Source organism: Cricetulus griseus, chromosome 7 (genome assembly GCF_003668045.3).
Source record: "Cricetulus griseus strain 17A/GY chromosome 7, alternate assembly CriGri-PICRH-1.0, whole genome shotgun sequence".
Classification (NCBI taxonomy): domain Eukaryota; kingdom Metazoa; phylum Chordata; class Mammalia; order Rodentia; family Cricetidae; genus Cricetulus; species Cricetulus griseus.
The window spans coordinates 119,938,900-119,955,043 of record NC_048600.1 but is presented as its reverse complement, the minus strand read 5'-3'; the positions used below and the strand labels follow the sequence as shown (position 1 = coordinate 119,955,043).

The 16,144-nt window shown below is 44.5% G+C and overlaps 1 protein-coding gene across 1 annotated transcript; it reads left to right on the top strand.

The window, feature by feature from the left end:
- Positions 1-3,911: 3,911 nt before the first annotated feature.
- On the top strand, positions 3,912-15,689 carry Kpna2 (karyopherin subunit alpha 2). The gene is made up of 11 exons (XM_027427779.2): positions 3,912-4,051; positions 5,530-5,627; positions 5,989-6,126; positions 9,977-10,065; positions 10,473-10,741; positions 11,080-11,174; positions 11,264-11,527; positions 11,824-12,057; positions 12,328-12,510; positions 14,753-14,902; positions 15,357-15,689. The coding sequence occupies exons 2-11, from the start codon at positions 5,553-5,555 to the stop codon at positions 15,447-15,449; spliced, it is 1,590 nt and encodes a 529-aa protein (XP_027283580.1). The 5' UTR covers positions 3,912-4,051; positions 5,530-5,552; the 3' UTR covers positions 15,450-15,689.
- The last annotated feature ends 455 nt before the right edge of the window (positions 15,690-16,144 follow it).

Here is a 16,144-nt window from a genome sequence, read left to right as displayed (position 1 = left end):
TCTTTTATCTATCATTTCTAAATCCTCCCTTTTTTATCTTTTTAGAAAAAGATCCTTGAATCTAATCTCCTTTGCTTAGTTTCCTCCCTGACCATGACCAAAAACAACTTGTAACCACATGATGATAAACATCTGTAACCCACTGAATGACTAAAACCCACTCACACCACCTCTTGGGAATGTGTCATGTTCTCTATACTGTTTACTGATGTCTGGGGCCAATGGCATCTTTAGGGGACCCTGAAAAAAATGGGATAATGGCCAAGTCCAGGGAGAGCTAGCTGTATCATTTTTTGTTTAGTCTCTGTGTGATGGGAAAGTATAGAGCTTATCTGAAGTCCTGTCTGCAGTAGTTATGTAAAACTGGACCATCTCAGCTAGCAGTTTTGAAGCTGTTCTGGATACAGAATTTTGAGGAATCTGCAACAGAGGCATTCTGAGAGGCTGGATCACCTGGGCTACTTGTCTTCATTGCCATCTTGTCCTTTTGTTCTGGAAACAAACATTACCAGGCTGGCCTTGAGCTCACAGAGATCTGCCTGCCTCTGCCTCCCGAGTGCTGAGATTAAAGGTGTGCGCCACCAACACCCGGCATGAGCCGGGTGTTCTTTTTTTTTTTTTTTTCTCCCCTCTGATACTGTTTTCCCCCACTATATTCTGTCTTGTCATTTCTAAAAGTTTGATTTGGACTTTTTTTCTTATTTTTTTTTATTAGTTCAAATTAGGAACAAGCTTGCTTCACATGTCCCTTCTCCCTCTCCCTCCCCTCCCCTCCAACCCTCCCCCTAACATCCCACTTGTCCCCCACCCCATCCACCCTCCACTTCCTAGGCAGGGTAGGGCTCTTGACAGTGGCTCCCCACAGTCTACCACATCATCCTGGGCCGGGCCTAGGCCCTCCCCCACGTGTCCAGGCCGAGAGAGCATCCCTTCATGTGGGATGGGCTCTCAAATTCCCTTCTTACACCAGGGAAAATACTAATCCCCTACCAGGGCCCCCTGGAGTGCAGAGGCCTCCTTATGAGCCACAGTATTCTTAACACTGGGTCACCTCTCTGCTCCTCTTCAGGGTCTCACTGTATAGCTTGGACAGGATGTGATCTCACTATGTGGATCTGGCTGGCCTTGATCTCACGAACATCCACTTGTCTCTGCTTCTATACTGCTGGGATTAATTGTCCCACCACACTTGGCCTTCAAGGAAACTCTTGACGTTATAGTTGTGTTTCAGTTTCTTTTCAGGCACTAGTACAGCAAGCTTGACTCCTGCCTGTCATTTGTTGTCTCTGTAAACCTGGGACAAATCACTCGACTATTTATGATATCCTATCTGTAACGATTACTACACGAATAGCACGGAAACACTTGGGAACACAGTACTCACTGTTTTCTTGGGAAAGAAAGCTCAGTTTCACAATGCAGGTAACAGGCATTGGATCACTAACTGCAAACTTCTGAGGGGCACCATCAGCTTTGAGAAGTAGTGCAGGATGTGGATCAGAACTCTCAACATTTCTCTCCAAGTTCCTTATTCAGAGTTTAAGACTCAGAAGTTGTTCCTACCTCCAACTACTAAACAAAGGACATAGGCGCCCCAAAAGGGTGCATTTAGGTCGTGTGCCTGCCCCTGAACCATTCACAGCAGCCAAGAAAATGCCTGGCGGTGATTGGTTGAGAATGGATTCCTTCCACATTCTTGCATTTAGCAGGTCAGATTGGGAGCAACAAACTGCCTGTGAACTTCTCGGCTATGCTAGAGAGAAACTGGCATGGATGCCTTCGAGAATAGACAGAGTGTACTGCTTGCATTTATTTGTACAAAATAAGCCACTACAATTTTCCTAAAATACTCCTTTAAAGCACCCAGAAAAATTTCAAGAAGAACACAAAAAATGGCTCACAATCCTGATGCTTTTAAATATCTTTCATGTTTGAAAATAATTAGACCACAAAAAATGAATACAGATTGATGATAGCATGGAAATTGAATTTTTCCTGAAATTGAGGGTTTCCAGTGTGGTTATATAAAACAATCTCTCTTTTAAGAAAAAAAAATTGTTTTTATTTACTTTTATTTATTGGTGTTTTGCTTGCATGTATGTCTGTGTGAGGGTGTTGGATCCCCTGGAATTGGAGAACTGGAATTATAGACAGTTGTGAGCTGCCATCTGGGTGCTGGAAATTGATCCTGGGTCCTCTGAAAGAGCAGGCAATGCTCTTATCTCTGAGCCATCTCTTTTCTGCCCCCATCCGAATCCCTGAAAAGTATTTCTCTTTGTAGTCCTGGCTATCCTGGAACTCACTATGTAGATCAAGCTGGTCTCGAACTCACAGAGATCCACCTGCCTCTGCCTTCTGAGTGCTGGGATTAAAGGCGGTGTACACTTGTATTATTGAAGTTTTGCCTGGTGGTGGTTTCACACACCTTTGGGGGAATCTTTGTGAGTTGGAGGCCAGTGTGGTCTACAAAGTGAGTTCCAGGGCAGCCAGGGTTACACAGAGAAACCTCGTCTAAAATAAATAAATAGAGAAACCCTGTCTCAACCCCCCCCCAAAATAATATAAAATAAATAAATAAAATTCCAAAACAACAAACCAAACAGAATTAATGAAGTTTTAAAGAAAGTGTAAGGTGAAAATAGGCACTTAATAAGCCATTTGTTACCATATTTGCTGCTTTGTCTTTTTATTTCCCAAGTAATCTGAACATTTGACATACAACTAGATAAAGTGGAACATCTCTGTAATCCCAGAATTGGTGCTGAGGTAAGATTGCAACAGGTTCAAGGCTAGCCCCGGCTCTATTGTTGAGACCCTGTCTCACTCCTAGTCCCCGTAATAAAAATTAAATAATCGCTGGGCATTGGTGGCACACGCCTTTAATCCCAGCACTCGGGAGGAAGAGACAGGTGGATCTCTGTGAGTTTGAGGTCAGACTGCTCTACAGGCAGATCTCTGTGAGTTCAAAGCCAGCCTGGTCTACAAGAGCAAGTTACAGGACAGACTCCAAAGCCACAGAGAAACCGTGTCTCGAAAAACCAAAATAAATAAACAAATAAATAAATAATCAATAAACAGTAAAAACAACAACATAATAATAGGGGGCTAGAGAGATTGCTCAGAGGTTAAGAGCACCAACTACTCTTCCAGAGGTCCTGAGTTCAATTCCCAGCAACCATATGGTGGCTCACAACCATCCATTATGAGATCTGGTGCCCTCTTCTTGTGTGCAGGATCATATGCAGACATAAAGCTGTATACATAATAATAAATCTTAAAAAAACAACATAATAATTAATACACTACACACAATGATTATTAAAAGAGCCACACAGATCTGCTTCACTCCTTTCTCCCAGTGACCAGCCCCTGCTAAACCTCTGGTGTTTCGATGAGGAAAAAAAATGAAAATCAATGTATTTATGTTAAGCATTTGTTATTATTTTGGTGGGTCCTTTTTCAGACGGGGTCTCACCATGTAACCCTGGCTGGCCTCACTATGTAGACAAGCTCGCCTTGAACTCACAGCAATCCTCCTGCCTCTGCCTACGCCAATTACGCCAGGCTAAACTTTTATTTTTTAAGATAACGCGTCTAATAATAATTCCGTGTATTTGCTTAAGGGCAGGCCCCAGAGAGAGCAAACAGGGCTCTGCCCAGCGTCCCGCCTAGGCAGAGACGACACACACCCTTCAGCGTCGCGCGCCGAGCTCCGGGATCACCACTCTTGCAAGGCACTCTGGGATTGTCCGGCCGCTCCCTCATCTCGCGATGCTACCCTCCCCTCCACCCCACCCCCACCTCCTCCCTCCCCCAGGCCCGGCGTCCGTGCCCCCCCCAACGTGTTTTTCAAATCCGCCAATGAACGCACAGCTTAGGCTCAAACCAGCCAATCGGGATGCGGCGTCACCGGGAAATTTAAATCGCGCCGGCCGGCAGCACGAGGCACAAAGTCTGAGGGCTGAGGCGCAGTGGACGTTTCGAGGGCCGCCGACCCCGCAGGCTGAGAGCCCCGCACCGCCTTTCGTGGACGCCTGAGCCGGCTGAGCAGGTGGGAGCCGCGGCCGGGCCTGGACGGTAACGGCCGGCCGGAACGCGGAGCGGGCGGGAAGGCGGGAGCAGGCCGCGCCGGGCGTGTGCTGGGCCTCCGTGCCCAGACGAGGCCGCGGGGCGGGGTGGTTCCGCCGTGCCGGTGCCGGTGCCAGGCCTGGCCGCACCGGTCGCTGCGGAGGGCGGCGCAGGCCCCGCGAGGGGCGGCGTCGGGGACACCGGCCGCAGACGAGCGCACCCGGCTGCCTCTCCGCCGCTTTCCCGCCGCTTCTGCCCGGGGAGGGTCGGGGCTGTGGGCTGGAGCGGAGGCGGAGGCGGAGTGGTGGCAGTTAGGACTCCCCCGTGAGACGCTTGAGCCGGGCCGCCGGCGCCAGCCTCGGGGAGGAAGTTCCCGAGGTTTTCGCCTCGGTAGCAGATTGTCACATTGTGGCGATCACGCCTGCGATAGAAAGTCGAGCCCCAGACAGTGTCCACGGCTGGTGTCACTCGAATTGAATGCACAGACCGGAAAGCCTGTCCTGTCCAGGGCGTGCGGGACGCTGAAGACGCGGTGCCAATGTCACTGCTGACAGCGAGGGTTGTGGAAGGCTCTGTAACGCAACCAGCCAAGTCGCTGTGTAACCTGATGGAAGGTGCCTGATGTATGTGTATGCATTCGGGCCATGAATCAACAGAAAAAGACCAGAAGTGCCTTTATTGCCTTAAGGAGGTAGATTGTTAACTAAAAACCAGGCGGGGTGCCCCTAGTCGGTGTCCAGAATGTGGAGCCCCGGCTTAATACCGCGCTGGCCAGAGGCTTTAGGTCATTGAGTTTGTGAAAAGCCGATAATCTGAGTTGAGATGCTCTGCGTGCATAAACTACACATAGGATTCTGAAGGTGTATTAAAACGGTGAAACATGTTTATTTTTCTATGTTAATTTCATTTGTTGCTTTTTAGCCTTTTAAAAATGTGGTTAGTGGAAAATTTAAATGTTTGATTAAAAACCTGTTTCTGATTGACAGCTGCGTTGCCAGAAGTTTAATCCCTTTGCAGGAGGAGCACTTAACCACTGGACTTAATGCTGTAGCCATAAAACTGAAAGCTTGTGGGTTTTTCTTGTCTAGCATACAGATGGAGTCAATATATAGTTGATTTTTATTTTATTTATTTATTTGGTTTTTCGAGACAGGGTTTCTCTGTAGCTTTGCAGCCTATCTTGGCACTTGCTCTGGAGACCAGGCTGGCCTGGAACTCACAGAGATCGGCCTGTCTCTGCCGAGTGCTGGGATTAAAGGCGAGTGCTGGGATTAAAGGCGTGCGCCACCCACGCTCGGCTTTGATTTTTATATTCTAGTTGGCCTTAAACTCAAGAGACCCGCCTTCCTCTGCCTCCCTGGTGCTATGATTAAAGGCGAATGTTAGTATGCCCCGCCTGGCTTCTGCTGTATTCTTATTTAAAAAGTGCTCTTTTTTTTCTCACCCTCCCTTGTCTACTAGCTTTCTCCCGGATTCCTGTAACCATGTCCACCAACGAGAATGCTAATTCACCAGCTGCCCGGCTTAACAGATTCAAGAACAAGGGGAAAGACAGTACAGTGAGTACCTTCTGTCGACACTTTTAAATGGAAATAAGAAGGGGTGTTTATATAACACATTTTAGGGATTGAATCCAGTGCCTTACTGATGTTAGATGGGTTCTTTATTCCTGAGTTTTATCTCTAGTCTTATTTATTGTGTGTCTGTGCATACCTGGTGCAAATGCAGAGGTGAGAATGACAGCTTGCAGGCAATGGTTCCCTCCTCCGCCTGACTCTGCAGGATTGAAGTCCTGAGACTTGGTGGCAGGTGCCTTTTAGACAATGAGCCATCTCTTGCTGACCTTTGAGGGGTTTAAAGAAATGACTTGTCAGGAAAAGCTTATAGATAAAATGAGGTGTTGTGTTGTCTTTTCCTCAGGAAATGCGGCGCCGCCGAATAGAAGTTAATGTGGAACTGAGGAAAGCGAAGAAAGATGACCAGATGCTGAAAAGGAGAAATGTCAGCTCATTTCCCGACGATGCTACTTCTCCTTTGCAGGAAAACCGAAACAATCAGGTACATACCTAGACAGTGCTCTCCCTCCCTGTATAACTGCTGTGGCTGTCCTGGAACTCTGCAGAGATCTGCCTGCCTTTGCTTCCTGATTGCTGGGATTAGAGGCTTGTGCTCCCCCCAAAAAAGAATAAATGTCTCTTAGAAATTAGAATTTTTTTTTTGAGGGGGATTGGTTTCTAGACAAAATTTCTTTGTGTGGCCTTGGCTTTGTCAACCAGGCTGGCCTTGGACTCAGATCCACCAGCCTTTTTGCCTTAGGAGTACTGGGATAAAAGGCATGAGCCACCACTGCTGGCTAAATGTAAAAATTCTTGGACATGCCTGGTAATCTACTTTTGACTGTTGAATGTATGACAATTCTTTGTTTTTTTTAAGATTTTTAGTTTTTTAAGAAGTGTATTTGTGTTTGTGTCTGAGTATGTGCAGGAGGCCAGAGAGGTTATGTCCCCTAAACTGGAGTTACAGGCAGGTATAAGCCACCTAATAATGTGGGTGCTGTGGATTGCATTTGGTCCCCTGCAGGATCAATGCATAGCCCCTGGGGAAAAAGATCCGCCCCCATGTTCCCCACAGGGTTTCTGTGTAGCCTTGGCTGTGGCTGTCCTAGAACTCACTCTGTAGACCAGGCTGCCTCTGCCTCCAGAGTGCTAGGGTTAAAGGCGTGCACTACCCTAGTGATGACCTGCCAGGAGTAAGGCAATGTTGGGCACTTACTAGCTTTTTGGTTTTTCAGGATAGGGTCTTTGTGTGGCTTTGGATCCTCTCCTGGCACTCACTCTGTAGAGCAGGTTGGCCTCGAACTCACAGAGATCTGCCTGCCTCTGCTTCCCAAGTGCTGGGACTAAAGGAGCGTGCCACCACTGCCCAGCCAGTATTTTTTCCTTTCTTTTTAACATTTGATCTCTTTTACTATTCTATGTCTTAGATGTTTCTGCTTATTTTAATTTTAATCTCAAAGTAAAAAGGTAATTGTTTTTTAATTAATATATTGTTGGGTCTGAGACATCCTTTTCTTCCAAACTTGTTTTCTGAGACAGGATCTCATTATGTAGCTCTGGCTGTCCTAGAACTCATGTAGGCCAGACTGGCCTCAAATTCACAGAGATCTGCCTGCCTTTACCTCCTGATTGCTGGGGTTAAAAAGCATGGGCCTCTATGCATGGCTGCAAACTTATTTGTTATTTTGTGAATGTTTATACATGTATAAAATGAATAGTAGTCCTTTTCACGCTGTTTCCTGGTCTCATCCCATCTTATGAAACCCCTTTTCTCAACAAGTCTTCCTTGTTTTTCCTGTCTGTTTTATATACTGGAGGAACTTTGTCAGTGGCTATACCCCTGAAGGAAGTTCACCCCTTTCCCCAGCTGTCATTAACTGTCAGTAGTCCCCCAAGAAGGGGTGGGACTTTGAGTCCTTCCCCTTCCACGATGAAGAAATAAAATGGCCTAATCTTCTAAAGTTATTTCAAATTGTAATGAGTGTTAGTGTTTTAGTTAGGTTTCTCTGTTGCTGTGATAAAACACTGCCAAAAACAACTTGGGTGGGGGAAGGGTATACTTGGCTTACAGGTTATAGTCCATTAACCAAAGAAGTAAATGCGAATGCAAGAGCATTGCTTATTGGCTTAGTCTCAGGCTTGCTCTGTGTTTTGTTTTATTTTGTTTTGAGACAGTCTTACTGTATTCCTGGCTGGCCTGGAACTCACTGTGTAGACCAGGGTAGCCTGCCAGTGCTTGGCTCAAAGGCATGTGCCACCACCACACCTGAATCTTAGGTACCTGGCATACCTGCCCAGTATGGCACCACCCATAATGGATTAGAAATCAAAAAAATGTCCCATACTAACCTGGTAGAGACAGTTTCTTAATTGTTGTCAGACCCAGTACAGTTGCTGTGTAATGTCTGGAAAACAGATTGATAACATTCCTCCCCAACCACTGGATTTTAGCTTTCTTTCCTTTTCCTCAATGTTCCCTGAGACTTGAGGGTGTATATGTGTGTGATAACAGATGTTTCTTTTACACTTTGCCCATCTGTGGGTCTTTGTATTAACCACCAAGCTTCTGTGAGCCAGGCTGAGAGCTGCACTATTCTATGGTTAGGAAGAGGAGTTGGTATTCCCCTAGCGCTTATGACCTCTCAGCAGGGACTCATGGCCTGGTGTGTAGGAACAAGCATGAGATTCCCCACTGTGGAACAGGTTTAAATACAACCAGAAAGCGGTTGGTTACATTGATGTCACTATTGAATCAGTAGATATACCATGCCAGGCAGCATTTAGAGGGGTTATAATAACTGGGTAAGATAGTTGACTTTTCCCACCTTCTAACACTATGAAAGTTAGCCAGCAATGTGGAAAAGTGTCCATGTCAGTCCCAGTGTGATACTTTTTTCCCTCTCGCCTGTCCTGTGGTCACCAAGTGTATGGTGTCTTCATCATTGAGGTTTTAGCATCAAGTTCTGGTGGGCAAACAAACTGTTTTGAGGGCTGCAAGCCTCCTTTCTGCAGGGATTCACAACATAAAGATAATCTACTATAGAAATTTATAGGTAAAAATCTTAAAGTCCAAGAAATTGGGCTGGGTGTGGTGGTGCATGATTGTAATCCTAGTGTACTCTAGAGCAGAGGTTGTTGGATCTTTGTGAGTTCTAGGTTAGCCTGGTCTCCATAATGAGTTCCAGGACAGCCAGGCCTACATGGAGAGATCCTTTATCAAAAAACAAAACTAAAATTAGAGACATTGCTTATAGGTCTATATATCTTTCTTAAAAGTATGTTTGAGTTAGTTATTGAGACGAGTGTCTAAATCTGTTCTTAAAATGGTCTTTAAGCTACCCTTTTTTAGTGATAAAAGGTTAAGTCCAGTGTCATGGTACCAAGTTTGAGGAATACAAAACTGTTTAATGACCCAATTAAATGTAAGGCTAATCTTTTAGTAATAGACTAAGCATAAAAGTATCCTTACAATGACTTGTGTACTAGTTTGCTTTCTGTGGACTGAAAAGCAGTGCAGTGGCATTGACAGGCTTATTTGGCTTATACCTCCAGGTCATAATTCATTAATGAGGGAAATCAGGGCAGGAACTCAAACAGAAACCGTGAGAGAGAGTGGGTGGGGTGTTGCTACTTACTTACTCTCTGGCTCAGCTGGCTTTCCTGTACAACTCAGACCCACCTGCCTGGGAGTGGTGCTGCCCACATCAGTCATCAAGATAACTTCAGACATGATCACAGGTTAATCTGACCAAAGGAATTCTTCATGTGGAGTCTATATTATCTGGTAGACTAGGTTTTGTCAAGCTGACAACAAAAACTAAACAGCACAGCAGATATATATTATTTGTGGGGGCTGGAGAGATGGTTCAGTAGTTAGAAGCACCGACTGCTCTTCTAGAGAAAACCTGGGTTCGATTCCTAGCACCCACATGACAGCTCACAGCTGTCTGTAGCTCCAGTTCCAGGGGAACTGACATCTTCACATGCATGTATATAATTTTTTTTTTTTTTTTCTGAGACAGGGTTTCTCTGTGGCTTTAGAGGCTGTCCTGGTACTAGCTCTTGTAGACCAGGCTGGCCTCAAACTGGATCACAATCCTGAGTCCCAGCAGGATTATAATATAATAATAATAATATGATATATTATTATTATTATTATTATTATTATTATTATTATTATTATTATTATTTGTGGCCAGGCGTGGTGGCACACACCTTTAATCTCAGCACTTAGGAGGGAGGGGAAGGCAGCCTCATCTACAGAGTGAGTTCCAGGACAGCTAAAGATGAACAGGGAGACCCTGTCTCAAAATACAAAAATAATAATTTATAAAATACTGCATTTCTTTTAGGGCACTGTAAATTGGTCTGTTGAAGATATTGTTAAAGGCATAAACAGCAACAATTTGGAAAGCCAACTCCAAGCTACTCAAGCTGCTCGGTAAGTTTGCAGGCTCTGGCATGCGTGGCTAACCTAAGAAATTAACTCTTAGATGGGTTAGCAGATGGGGTAAATAAAGTAAAAGCTATCCAGTCCTGTTTCCATGAGAATTTTTTCTTAGGTGAGTTTTTATTTTTGTGGCAATCAGAGGACAACTTGCAGGAGTTCTTTCCATCATGTGAGTCCTGGGTTGTCAGGCTTGGTGGCAAGCACTTGAACCATCTCCCCATCCTCTTCCCCCTTTAAAACATTTGAAATAGGATTTCAGGTAGCTTAGGTTGACCTTAAGTGCACAATCCTTTTGCCTCAGTCTTTCCCATGTTGTACAGATTTTTAGATACCTTTATTTTCAAGGTACCTTGGAAATAAACTTCAACTTTTGATTTTCTTTTTTTGTTTCCCCTTAGGAAACTGCTTTCTAGGGAGAAACAACCTCCTATAGACAACATCATTCGGGCTGGTTTGATCCCAAAATTTGTGTCCTTCTTGGGCAAAACGGATTGTAGTCCCATTCAGTTTGAATCTGCTTGGGCACTTACTAACATTGCTTCTGGAACGTCGGAACAGACCAAGGCTGTGGTAGATGGAGGTGCTATCCCAGCATTCATTTCTCTCTTGGCATCTCCCCATGCTCACATCAGCGAGCAAGCTGTTTGGGCTCTTGGAAACATTGCAGGTACTTGTACTTAAAATTCTTTGGACTGAATGTAGCCAGTGTGATTAAAGGACACTGTTAAAGGTCCTGGTGACTTCTGGGTGGGGCCTTGAGCTTGCTCTAGGCCCTCCCATATTAGGAGGGGAAGAGGCATCTCACCATGCTGCTGGAGAAGCGATTGAGTATGTGACAGTCATTCAGTAGCAGATTCACTCATTCATCGTGTTTTTTTTTTTTTTTTTTTTCTGAAACTGGGTCTCACTGCTTACCACTGACTGTAGACCAGGTTAGCTTGGAACTCACAAAAATAGATCCTAGAATTAAAGGTGTTCACCAGCTAATCTTGCTTTCTGTTTCAGGTGATGGTTCAGTTTTCCGAGATTTAGTTATCAAATATGGTGCAGTTGACCCACTGTTGGCACTTCTTGCAATTCCTGACCTGTCTTCCTTGGCAGTAAGTTAATACCATAAATAAAGTATTTGGTTCTTATTTTCCCCATCTACTCAGAAATGAGCCTTATAATTAACTTTTCTTCCCCACAGTGTGGTTATTTACGCAACCTTACCTGGACACTTTCAAACCTTTGTCGCAACAAGAATCCTGCACCCCCCCTAGATGCTGTTGAGCAGATTCTTCCTACTTTAGTTCGTCTTCTGCATCACAATGACCCAGAAGTATTAGCAGATTCCTGCTGGGCTATTTCCTACTTGACTGATGGTCCAAATGAGCGGATTGAAATGGTTGTAAAGACAGGAGTTGTGCCCCAACTTGTGAAGCTTCTAGGAGCCACTGAGTTGCCAATTGTGGTAAGTACTGACCTTTTATTTACGAGCTTTAATAGTACAAGAGCATAATCAGTTGGTAGTATTGATACTGCCTGTGACTTTTGTAGAAGTTTTTGAATAGAGAATTTTTAGGGTGATGGTGGCACACACCTTTAATTCCAGCACCGAGAGGCAGAGGCAGGCGGATCTCTGAGTTAGAGGCAGACAGACTCCAAAGCCACAGAGAAACCCTGTCTGGGGGGGGGGGAACGAATTTTTAGAAGCCTGGAAGAATAATACCATGTAACTAATCTGCAGCAACATTTTTTCTATTTCAGACTCCTGCACTCAGAGCCATAGGGAATATTGTCACTGGAACAGATGAACAGACTCAGATTGTGATAGATGCAGGAGCACTTGCAGTTTTTCCCAACCTGCTAACAAACTCCAAAACTAATATTCAGAAGGAGGCCACGTGGACAATGTCAAACATCACAGCTGGACGCCAGGACCAGATACAGCAAGTTGTGAATCATGGCTTAGTCCCATATCTTGTTGGTGTCCTCTCTAAGGTAATGAAGTGAGTGTAGGATGTAGTCAGAAGATTGTTAATATTTATGACAGCCTATATGTCTTTAATCCCTGGGCTTGGGAGGTAGAGACAGGAGGAGGATCTCTGAGTTTGAGGACAGCGAGCTTCTGTTAGGTAACAGGCAGCAAGCACCTCCTAATGTTGGGTAGAACCAGCAGGTAGTTTAGTTCTGTCTGTGGAACAAACCCTACCTTTTGGAGTCTAACCTCTCGGGTTTCTGAACTAAAACCATTTTCTTCTTGCTTATCAGGCAGACTTTAAGACACAGAAGGAAGCTGTATGGGCTGTAACCAACTACACCAGTGGTGGGACTGTTGAACAGATTGTGTATCTTGTTCATTGTGGCATAATAGAACCTTTGATGAACCTCTTAAGTGCAAAAGATACCAAAATTATTTTGGTTATTCTTGATGCCATTTCAAATATCTTTCAGGTAAGTCCTAACAAGGCTGTGTGTTTGAATTGAGTTGATAGTTACTATTTAGGACTGGGGAGAGGACAGGTAAGTTTGATTACTAATAGTCTGCAGAATCAGAAGGGTGTTCATGTGCAGCCTTACTTTGTACATTTACTAATGAATTCTTAGTGGGGCAGTGGTGGCGCAGGAGGCAGAGGAAGCAGATCTCTGTAAGTTCAAGACCAGCCTAGTCTACAGGGCTCAACAGAGAAACCCTGTCTCAGAAAGAAGGAAAAATTCTATGTGGATCGTGGCTGGAGTTATACTGGTGTGCTGACCACATAGGTGCTGGGAATCAAACCCACATCCTCTGCAAGAAAAAAAGCTCTTAACCACTCACTGAGCCACTTCTCTAGCTCCTTTAAGGATGGGAAGGTGTCAAGTGGCCTAGGCTAGCTTGAACTCCCTATATAGCTGGAGATGTCCTTGAATTTCTTTCTGAGCCTATTGCCTCCACCTCTCATGGTTTTCACCACACTCCACACTCAGTTTTATATGGTGAACTACCTCACTAGTCCCATGGTTTGATTTTGTATTTTGGTGCTCCTGCCTGCCTGCCTTTGTAGCCGTTGCTGTTCTGGAACTTGCTCTGTACATCGAGCTGGCCTCAAACTCAGATCTGCCTGCCTCTGCCTTTAATCTTTCCCGAATGCTGGGATTAGAGGCCTGTGCCACTTCCACCTGGGGATTTAATTGAAATAAGTGTCGTTCCCCGCCCCCCAGCCCTATCCCTATTTGATTTCAAGTGTGCCAGCATCTGACATTTTGTGATAGTATTTCTACTAGTTCTGGAACTTTTCAAGTTGAGTGTAAGTTGGTATTGGTAGCTCACACTTAAAATCCTAGCACACAGGAGGACTGTGATGAGTTGAAGACCAGCCTGGACTACATAGTTCCAAGCCAGTCTAGATTATAGAGTAAACTAGAACTTTTTACAAAAGAAAGTTGAGTCTAGAGAAAGGAGTCACTGGTGTTTCATGCCTACATGTATGTAAATCTTTGTCATGTGGCCAGGTTTCCTGCTCACAGGAATCAGTTAAAAGTTGAAAATTTGGGGTCTGGTGTTGGTGGTGCACGCCTTTGATCCCAGCATTCATGAGGCAGAGGCAGGTGGATCTCTGAGTTCGAGACCAGCCTGGTCTACAAGAGCTAGTTCCAGGACAGGCTCCAAAACTACACAGAGAAACCCTGCCTCGAAAAAAAAAAAAACAACAAAAAAAAGTTGAAAATTTGGATGCCAGGTAGGGTGGGTGTTACTTGCCTTTAATCATACCACTCAGGAGGCAGGCAGATCTCTTGTTCTCTATAGAGCAAGTTCAGGGTAGCTCGGGCTTCATAGAAACCCTGTCTTGAAAACAACAAAAAAAGTTGTTTGGAAGGAATCTTACTTTATATAATTAACGCATAGACTAATATATTATTTTTTTGTTTTTTATCTGTATGAATGTTTTGCCTGCATGCATGCCTGGTATCCGAGGAGTTGGAGAGAGTGACTAGAGTCAGACAGTTGTGAACCACTGTGTGGGTGCTGGGAACTGAACCCAGGTTCTATGCAAGAACAAGTGGGTACTCTGAGCCTTTCTAGACATGTGCCTGGCTCTAACTCCCAGTCACTGGGATTAAAGGAGAAATATAGCCTTGTGCCTGGCTGCTTTTTAAAGAAATGATAATTTTGTGCTTCCATTGTACAGTTTTTGAGTATGGTGAGCTTTGTGGATATTAACTGCGTGTTTCAGTGTCACAGGATTGGCCATCTTTGTATAATTATCCACCTTGACCACTCATGGTCTGAGGTGCTGCTTTCACAAAATAATTTCCTGTCATATCACAGACCAGTGAATAGGAAAGTAGTGCTGTTTTGAAGTTTCCCTAGGAAACTGACGTAAGGAGGAGTTTGAGGCCAGTCTGGGCTGCAGTAGTCCTGCTAAGCTACATAGGGAAACCCTGTTTCAGAAAACAGAATAGCCCCATCAGAGGCAGGTGAATCTTTAGACCAGCCCGGTCTATATAGCAAATTCCAGGCTGACCAGGGCTACATAAAGAGATCCTGTTTTAGAAACCAAAACCAGACAAAATAGATCAAAGTAAATATATAAAACAACTAAAACGACTCTCACAGGAGCTGGTATTTGTGTCTGATAGATATTAACACTTGTGGATATTTTTATTAAATGGATGAGAGTTAGGGTAGTAACCTTGAGTTGTGTTTTGTTTTAAGGCTGCTGAGAAACTAGGTGAGACAGAGAAACTCAGTATAATGATTGAAGAATGTGGAGGCTTGGACAAAATTGAAGCACTACAGAACCATGAAAATGAGTCTGTATACAAGGCTGCCTTAAGCTTGATTGAGAAGTATTTCTCAGTGGAGGTGAGTAATGGCCGTGTTAACAAGAATTCATTCACAAGTATCCCCAATCCCATTAGATTTTTTTTGATCCTTTCTTTGTGTTGCCTGTTGCCCTTGTATAGAGCAAGCATCAGTACAGCCAGGACTTGCTCCTCAGGTATTGGCTTTGATGGGGATTGGGTATGACCAGCCAGCCTGGGTCACCTCAGAATATCCTGAGACTTAGGTTTATGAGAGCTGTGGGGGAAGTGGGCCAACCCCAGGTCCGAGCTCTGCTTGCTAGATCTCTCCAGTTGTGCAGTGATAGACAGTTGAGTATCTAGATCCTTCTTTCTCCAAGCACTAAGGAGTCAGCTATGCCTTTCTCCTCCCTTCCTTGCAGGCTTACAGCCTTAGTAACTGCAGCTTATAAACAGGGTGCTGCTAGAGGTGTACCATGCTTACAGTTACATCTTGTTTTATTTACTGTTTCCAGGAAGAGGAAGATCAAAATGTGGTGCCAGAAACTACCTCTGAAGGCTTTGCCTTTCAAGTTCAGGATGGGACTCCTGGGACCTTTAACTTCTAATGTCCAGCTGAGGCACAAAGTTGTTAGCTACGTGCTGTGTTCCTCATAAATTTGTCTTACTGTTTCTCTACTAAGAACTCTTTTTAAATGTGGTTTGTTATTGTAGCACTTTTTACAAAAACTATACTTGAACAGTTGTAAACTGTACATACTATATGAAGCTGTCCTGAGTTTCTTATTTCTATGTGGAATTTCGTATCCTGCAGTGTCCTGTAAATAAAGATTAGGTTCCACTCTTTACTCAGTGCTTTGCTGTTTTCTTACTTTAGGCCGTTACTGTTGTAAATGAAAGGTGACCAGAGGTATCCTTGCTTGCAAACACTTTGGTGAAAGACTGTTGTCACCAAGGATATAGAGTGAGCACTTTAGGCTCTGGGCTCGTTGGAACAGCCCTCACATCCCCCACAAGACTGGCAGCCAGTGCCACCTGTTTCTGGCTAAAGGCGTTCTGATAAAAGTCTAAATTCAATCATGAATCTGTGAATTCAAGTGGGTGGAATTCACTCCTCTAATCTTGAGCCTGGCTGCAAGTTCATCCCTGGGCAAGTTACCTCCTAAAGTACTGTGTGGTGAGAGTTTGTGGGAGGGGGGTGGGGTGTGTGTGTGTGTCTTTTAGGAGCTTGTACAGTATAGATTACTGACCACTAAGCACAGATGGTTAGAGAAGAGAGAAGAAACCACAGTGTTTGAATTTC

Coding starts and splice junctions, on each gene's coding strand:
- Kpna2 (XM_027427779.2), top strand. CDS start 5,553: ATGTCCACCAACGAGAATGCTAATTCACCAGCTGCCCGGCTTAACAGA. Junction 6,127..9,976: donor AGGAAAACCGAAACAATCAG/GTACATACCTAG, acceptor CATTTCTTTTAG/GGCACTGTAAATTGGTCTGT. Junction 11,528..11,823: donor CCACTGAGTTGCCAATTGTG/GTAAGTACTGAC, acceptor TTTCTATTTCAG/ACTCCTGCACTCAGAGCCAT.